General features: G+C 37.7%; 1 protein-coding gene across 4 annotated transcripts in view; it reads left to right on the plus strand.

Moving 5' to 3' along the window:
• Nucleotides 1-8306, plus strand: part of RCAN3 (RCAN family member 3) — a 43733-nt gene extending 35427 nt beyond the window's left edge. For all 4 annotated transcript variants that reach the window (XM_063104582.1, XM_063104583.1, XM_063104580.1 and 1 more), the window contains 3 exons: nucleotides 524-697; nucleotides 1831-2002; nucleotides 3000-8306. In XM_063104582.1, the coding sequence (XP_062960652.1) occupies nucleotides 524-697; nucleotides 1831-2002; nucleotides 3000-3184 (531 nt within the window). In that variant the 3' untranslated portion in view covers nucleotides 3185-8306. The remainder of the gene's footprint in view (nucleotides 1-523; nucleotides 698-1830; nucleotides 2003-2999) is intronic.
• The last annotated feature ends 482 nt before the right edge of the window (nucleotides 8307-8788 follow it).

The raw sequence follows: 8788 nt of genomic DNA on the forward strand, positions 1-8788 counted from the left end.
TGGAGGCAGTCCAAATTTCAACAGCAGTAGAATAGATAAGTTGTGGTATGGCTCTACGATAGAATACTATATAACAGTGAAAAGGAACGACTAACAGCAGCAAGAAAGAATCTTAGGAATGAATGATGAGCACAAAATTCCAGAAATGATTAAAGGAGCAAAGAAATGGGGGAGTTAACCCTCTGATGCACTGAGGACCTCAAAACAATAGTAACGTTCTTGTTCTACACTTGGGCATGTTTGTATCATTTTTTACACCTTACATTTATTTTATGACCTTTGAATCTATACAATATTTAATAATTATATTTAAAATAAGTGCAAATTACAGAATTTAGCATGTGAATAGCAGCATACCTGTTCTGGTATACATGCAAGAAAAATATGCTTTCTTGGAGAAAAGGTAACTCCATTGTCCAGTAAGTACTAACTAATTACTTAAGTGTAATGATTTGAATTTCCTTTTGTTAAAGGTTTTTCTTTTTTTCCCCTTCTCTCTGCCCTGCTGCTCCTCAATTTGTAGGAGAGATTTGAAGCACTTTTTACCATCTATGATGACCAAGTTACATTTCAGTTGTTTAAAAGCTTTAGAAGAGTCAGAATAAATTTCAGCAAACCCGAAGCAGCAGCAAGAGCTCGAATAGAACTACATGAAACAGACTTCAACGGGAAGAAACTGAAGCTGTATTTTGCACAGGTGCTTCGTTGTACAGAGGACACTGTTCTCTGAACTTGTTTTTCCCCATCTGAAAATATTTTCACCTGTACAGGCCAGCTGCCAAACAAAATCATTTCTTCCCTTTCAATATCAGAGGTTTTTGAAATGTACAATCCCAATCAGTGAATAGTATAAAAATATTTTTCCTATATTTTACAGAAATATAATTTTAATATAAGCATATTTATGCCCCTAATTTTGTTTTGCTGAGACTAATAGTTAGAGGAATTCATATTTTCTGGCAGCTTTGCTCTTTTGGGGGTCTTTGAGGGTTAAGCCCCAGCACTCTAAGGTTAGTGAATTAATTTCTCTCCCTTGCATCTAGAATGGCTCTCGTGAAATAACATCCTTGGGAGAATTGAGAAAATAGTCCCTCAAATCATTTTCTGTGTTCTGCAGTTCATATGAGGAATCCCCATGGAGAAAGACTGCCGGTCCATGGGATGGCCAGGGAGGGGGCATAGAGCTGTACAAAAAAGCTGTCCTAGACTTTGAAATTGCAAATGATCCTGTGGGCTACCAAGAACTGGCTCTATTATTCTAATCCTACATTGGGTGGCTCTCTGAGAAACCAATTCCTTTTTGGAAAAATTAGCAAAATAAGCTGGCTGGTTAGGTCAGTTGTTTAGAGCATGGTGCTGATAACACCGAGGTCCAGGGTTTGATCCCTGTACCAGCCAGCAAAAAAAAAAAGAATTGGTGAAATAAAGGCTCGTGTATTAAGTGCACTGATTTATTTTCATAAAAGTTCCCCCCCTCCCAATGAAAGCAATGTCTAGACATTTTTTAATAGAGTCTCTTAAGGTAAAATACAAAGTAAGGCTACATATAGCCTTATCTCTTCTGACATTGGAATTTAGTAGTTATTGAAGTTCATTTCTTCATCTAGTTATCCATTTTTTTTTTATTCAAATAATATTTATTGAGCACCTGATACGTGTGGTCACTGTGCTGTTCGATGGTGAACCAAACAGACCCAGTCCCACTTTCTTAGAGATGATAGACTGAGAGAAATTTTTAATCTTCTCCAAAAAGACATAACAGTTAATGTAAAGATGAAGAAAAAAAGAGCCCAGTTTGCAAACTGGCTTTGCGTGTCTCCTTCCCTGCAGGTGCAGATGTCCAGTGAAGCCCGGGACAAATCGTATTTACTGCCGCCACAGCCTGTCAAGCAGTTCCTCATCTCCCCGCCAGCATCTCCCCCGGTGGGGTGGAAGCAGAGTGAGGATGCGGTGCCTGTTATAAATTATGATCTCCTCTGTGCTGTTTCCAAATTGGGACCAGGTAACACACTTCTATTTTTCCTGTTTTCTTCCCCAAGAAAACTTTATAATGAAGACCATGTTCAACAATGTGTATTGTAACCATGGTTAGAGCAGAGGATGAGGTCACACAACCTGGGTTCACATTCCAGCCGTGGCATTGCGAGCTCTGTGAGCTCTTGAGCGAATTACTTAGCCTCAGTTTTCTGAGCCTTGTTTTTTCCATCTACAAAGTCGGGATAATCATACTATCTACCATTCAGTGTGGTTAAAGGATCAAATGATACATACCTAATACTCAATAAATGTAACTGCACCTTTTACTACTACAAATTCCGCTCGTACTTAATAGATGGTTAGTGAATATTAGTTCCTTCTCTCCCCATCAAGTACCAGACAGATGACAACTACTTTGAATATATTTCAAGGAACTGGTGGTGTCGTATCATCCCTTCCACATTTCTCTCTTTACTTTTATTACTTTTCCATTTCTTCTTTTCCTTCTGCCTCTATCATCCCTTTAGAATAACATAAGAAATTAATGCCCTGCTGGTTCAGACTAGTTGTCCACCCAAGACAGCGTTATGTCTCTTGTGTGGGACACAAGAGGCCTTTTGAGGAGAAGTGGCTTAGTGTTGTTTTTAAGCATAAGAGCTATATCTTAGGTGTCTGAGGTCCTGTAATACAGAGATTGCCAATGCTGCCTAGAACCTGACAAGTGTCTCCCAAAGGAAAACCAAAACCATTAGGAAGTTAAACAGATTCACTCCTGTTAGTCATAGAACAGTAATTTGCATTTATGTTTTAACTCCCAAGACCTCAGTAGAGACGTCACCAGGTTTTACAAGAGCCTTACAGTGTCGAACCTCTAACACCAAAACCAGATAGAGTTCTCTGACATAGGGTTTAAAGATTTAAGAAAACAAGTAACCAGCCATTAAAATAGGAGGAGAACAAGAAATGACAAGAGACCAAACTGTTCTTTTTGCTGGAAGTTCTCATGTTGTCTGCCCGCACAGGAGAGAAATACGAGCTTCATGCGGGAACCGAGTCGACCCCGAGCGTGGTGGTTCATGTCTGCGAAAGCGAAACGGAGGAGGAAGAAGAAACCAAAAGCCCCAAACAGAAAATTACCCAGACACGGCGCCCCGAGCCTCCTACCGCGGCCCTGAGTGAGCCTCAGACCTTCGACTGTGCGCCGTGAGGCCGTGGGTTGTGGCCAGGTCCCAGTGACGTGCCCCCATGGCGGGTGCGTGGCTGCTCATAGCGTAGGGGAGACTGAGGCAGGGGATGTGGTGTCTTCTCACCATGCCTGTACTGCAGACGTGCTAGTGTGGAGTAGCAGCTGATTTCACCTGTTCAGAAGTTTAAGTGAGATTCCAAACAGCACTTTAAATGAAGGGAGTAGTCCCCAAGATGTGGCAACTCTTGACCATTTTAAACAAGTAAATTAGGAAAATGGCTCCCCCCCCCCCCCCCCCGCAATGTTAGTTCCCCTGTTTTCTTTCTGTATAGCATGGGGTACCAAATACTGGAACTGTAGTCACCCAGTGCAGTACCATTTTTATGAATTTAAAATTGGTCTTAAAATTTTAATAATCTAGTGTGGATATTTTTGTACTTGTGTAATAGCTTCTAACATATTGATCAAAAGTTAGTTGTTACTCAGTATATATGAAATTTTTTGCACGAAAAGAAACCTAAAATACAGAAGGATTCATAGAAATCATTTTCCCAAGTATTTTTCCATTAGCTTTGGGAAAGAAATGCCAAATCCACTGGCACCAATGTGCATGTTTGTCCCTGTGGCTCTTACTTGGAAGTCGGGGGAGAGTGATGCACAGACCACTGGTCCTGATGCGTCATCCCTGCGGAGGTGGGCTGCCCAGAGTGAACTGCTGCTTTGGAAGTGGGACATATCACCAGGAAGCTTCACTGATTATGATTTCAGGGGTCTCCTGCATTCTGCCACTTGTGACCATGTTTTTGCCTGTAGAGGACCAAACTGTCTTCACTCACCAGTTGTTTATCCCATTTCCTGTTTCAATATTGTGTTAACCATTAGTTCTTGTGTTTTTCTATGCTGTGTGTATGTTTGTGGATGTCATTCATAGATGCTCAGTTAGAAAGATAATAAGATTTTCTGAGGACCATTTTTAAAATGTCCACTTAAACATTTTTCCGCTTGCTTTGAAAGAAAAATCGCACATACTATTTTGCTATGCATTTGGAAACGAGGGGGGAAGTCATTTAGTCATACGTTTTTTTTTTTTTTTTTTGATGAAATTTTTGACCTTGGCTTGCAGTTGGGATTTTTCCCTAAAACAGAATTGTTTCTCACTTATGTTTTAGAATGTATATTCAACCCCCCTACAGTAGAAGCAGCGTCTTTTTAACTCTTGGTGGTCTATTCAGACTTTGAAGTCCCTTTTATAGAAAAGTCTCATAACTAAGAATTCTTTTGCTTTTGATTCTCTTCTCATTATGCTATTTTCTTTGGGTGGCAAATGTCCAGAGCTCCCTGGCATGTATGTTAAGGGGTTGCATATATGAGTTAGAACTGATAAACTAATGTGGCTGCCACTGCAAAGAAAAGGCAGAAAGTCAAGCCATGATGTCAGTAAATTTAACGTGTTATTGTGGTTGAGTTCTTATTGTGATAGCATTTATTTCTGAGGGCTTATATTGCACAAAAAAATTATATTTTCCTTGCACTCAAATACTCTGAGGTGATAAACTCTATTTGTATATATCCACTATTGTAAGCCACAGTGTAAATTGAGTTGAAATTTGCAATCCCATAAGCAATTAACTTACTGAGTTCAGATCATCATTTGTCAGTTTAACTACTGGCCACTTAAATACATTTACTTTGCAGTTCTGCACTCAGCATTTTGCTCATTTTGATTGCAGGATAGACCCCATTTTCTATGTCAGAAAATGTATGTATTTTCAATAATTGGGAATTTTTTGAATTTTCTTGTAGGTAATATTTACTCACTATAATTTTCTAAGTGATATAAGCCCATGATGTTTTGTTATTTGGCTTGGCTTTCATTCTCTACCGGCCAATTAAGAAATATCCTATTCCTAACACGTAAAACTTTTTTTAAAAAGTCAACCCATGGGCCGACCCCATGGCGCACTCAGGAGAGTGCGGCGCTGGGAGTGCAGTGACGCTCCCGCCGCGGGTTCGGATCCTATATAGGAAGGGCCGGTGCGCTCACTGGCTGAGTGCCGGTCACGAAAAAGACAAAAAAAAAAAAAAAAAAGTCAATCCATGCAAATTACCCAGGGTTTTTTCTATTCCTTTTTTTTTGGTGGGGAGCGGGGGTGGTGCAGAGTATTGAATAAATTGAAGAAAACTTTGAACCTAAATTTTATTTATATATATTTACTTATGTGTGTGTACATATATACATTTATACATGTGTGTGTATATAGATACATACACATATATATGAATGTCTGTAGAGAGTCATATAAACTTTTCTGATTGGAGAACATTAATATTTTCATTTTTCCTAGTACATTATTTTCATAAGGTGAATTCTAAAAGAAAAACTAGTAAATGCCCATCAACTTTTAATATTGTGAAATCAGCAAGGATCTCAACCAGTAATATGGTCTCTGTCCTTTTGTGGCTATTTTATATCCAGTTCATGTAACCATTTTACAAGAGATGAGTCTCATGTATCTTTTTAAAGTTCTTTTAATAAATTTACCTGCATTTAAAAAATTTTTTGAAATCGAGTTACTACTTAGATTTAACTCTTTTAGTATAGTAGCCATGTTTTTTTAGAAATCATAACCTCTTCATGGGAATCAAATTACGTAGAAAACTGTGAGGAAAGATAGTGTTGCTTCCTGTCATAGGAAGACTTGTGAAGGATATGAAGACCGAATTACTTAACAAAGATCGTAGATTCTTTAAACATCCCCACCCGATAAAACCAGAGATAAATTAAAAAGTGTAGTAGGGAGCCTCTACTAGGTTTAAGGTGCTAAGAGGCAGAAATGGGCAGGAACAGTTCCCTTGCCTTGGAGAGCTGAAAAACAGGAACACAGCACACTATGCTTTTCACATTCTGCTTCTTCAGAATTTACATGAAACCTGTCAATAATTAAGAGCCAAATCAAAGCTACAAGGAACTTTTAAGTTCAACATAAAGGTTTAAGTAGAACATCGCAGTCATCCATGGGATGTTTGAATTGAAGAGATACCAGGAGATAAAGGTCAGGTCCAGTACTTCCATTTTTTTAAGAATACGGTCTTTGTTTCCCATTCCCATTAATTCCATCTTTTAAAACTGTTATGATTATAAAGTAAAAAGATTTGGTTTTCTTAGAATGTCAGTTACAGAGCTGAAGGTCACTTTGGAAATCATACAATGTAATCCTTGTGTTACATAGATGAGAAAACTGAGGTTATGGGACGTGCTTAGGAGACCACAGCGAGGCAGCCCAGGGACTAGAACTGACATTCCCAACTCGGGCCGGTGCTTTTTCTACTTTTTCTTGCATTGGCCTCTTAAAGAGGCAGTGACTAGTAATACCTATCATAGGAAAAAAAGTGGGCTGGGGAAGGAATTCTTTTTCCTCTGATGGGATACAGTGAATAAGAAATGAATAAGAAAAATCTTATCTGATGAGAAAGGTGACTTAGTAATTTTAGTTAATAAATCTGATGTTCCATGTTTTGTGTTTTTGTTTTCCTTGAACCATTGGGTTGGAATCCACTTAAATAATGTCATCTTGGTAGCCAGCAATTATGTTGGCATTTTATATGGGCTTTTCTAGATTTTCATATTAATGAAATTTAAATACATATAAATAGTCGTACTTAATGATGTGACTCTAATGAAGCAGAATGAGATCTAATATGATTTGGGAATGGGACATTTTGCGGTAGAATGACACCCTCAGTCCTTGTAAAGTTGAGTCCTATTCAAAATCAAAGACTGACCTGTGTGTCATGTTTTTATGTAGACTCTTACAGACCATGGATTTATTTTGAAGGAAAAATCTCAAACATAATTAATAGAAAATGTACTACATTATGTGGTATGTCAGGTTCACTGTGCACTGGATTTCTCTCTTTTCTCCAGAGTTGTGAGAAAATACCTATTGTACAGGTGAACTTGGTCCATCTTTCCTTCTTCCTCTCCATGTGCTTCTCTTCTGCACACTCGCATTTACATTTTCCTGTATTAAAGGAAACAAATTACTTATAGTATGACAATATAAAGGAACAAAAGAGTTAGGGAAATAGTTGCCTCCTAGCTGGGGCTGTAAGTCAATGTTATAGAAACACACTCTCTTAAAAGTTAAATAAATTTAAAGAATAAGATTTATGAACCTTGTCCAACAATTTGATAAATACTCATTTGTTTTTTTAAACTCCCCTTGGAGTATAGGTCATCTAGAACATCATCATCAGAATGCCATTGTTTTCTTTAATTATGAATCAGGGGAAAATGTGAATAATTTGGAGAGTGTCATTATTATCAAATGTATAAGCAACAAGGCAACTGAAAGCAACAACAACCACTAGGTTCACTAAACCCAAAAGATTACAAAAATTGTCATATTCAAAGTAAAGTTTCTGGCCAAAGTTAAGAAGAACTAGCCTTGGACTGGGTCAAAATGTCTCTCTCCATTTCTATAAAAGTTTAAAGACCTTTTACCAAATTAGACATATGGTCTATCTGACAAACCTACATTAATTCCTTTTGAAACAAAGTCATATCCTGTAAACTCTTGGAACTCCTGCATGGCTTTGACTGGATTGTTCATTCTTGTTGTCATGGAAGACTTATATCCATGCAGAGAATGTGTGTTTTGCTGTATTGTTTTCAGTCTAGCACTCAATCTTTCTAACTCCCACTGGGGACTGAAGAGAGAGAAAGGTGGCTAATCCCATAAGTGTGCCATATCCTCCCACCGCTTCTCAATCCGAAGTGAGCATTGATTTACGTTATTGTGCATACCCTCCATGTTTGAGAAAACTTTCATTTCACTTAGATCTTAATGGTACCCAGGAGTTGGATTTATTATCTTACGTGAACGTGTTTGTGATCCTCTGTTACATTTTGGGGCACGTTACCTTTCTGGTACTATAAGCTGTAGCGAATACTCATTGTACGTCTAAAACAACTGGTCAGTAATTTATGTACATGTATTCCATGTTTTAGTGTGCTTGAAGTGACAATCCAGTTTGTAGTAGTTTGTTAATTGTCTACTTTAACTCTCCTGTGTTTTGAGGACATTTAAATATTCCTTGTCCTACCAAGGTGACAAAAGCAGAATGTAATGTGATTACTTGTTATAAGTTTTGTTTTTAAAACTAATAAAAATAAAGTTAGTTTTTTTTTAATCAGGCCATTGAATTGAGTTCTTTGTGTGGAGTATTTTCAGTATGTATTATTTACATTTAAGTAATAACACAAAAAAGACAGGAGAGTGAAGTATTATATTTGCTCCTTTAACAAGAGTCCTGTTGAACATTAATGCTGTGCCATGCCAGAGTTCAAGGTGGTGAGTCACTGCCAGCTTTGTAAATAGCCACTCCAGTTCTTCACCAAGAATGGTCTTTACCCTGGTTTACTCCTCAGTTAAAAATGATTTATTCCTGGTAAGGGCTAATTTTCTGTCTTGGTTTAAAAAAAAAAAAAAAAAAAAATCTCCAAATCAAAATATTGAAACTGGAAATGACTGTAAAGGTTATCTAGTGCAGTGGGTGTTTTAATACTCATTTTTAAGGCATAGAACTCTGCTGCCTTTGTTCAAATAAAACTTTACATAAAGC

Source organism: Cynocephalus volans, chromosome 8 (assembly GCF_027409185.1).
Source record: "Cynocephalus volans isolate mCynVol1 chromosome 8, mCynVol1.pri, whole genome shotgun sequence".
NCBI lineage: Eukaryota > Metazoa > Chordata > Mammalia > Dermoptera > Cynocephalidae > Cynocephalus > Cynocephalus volans.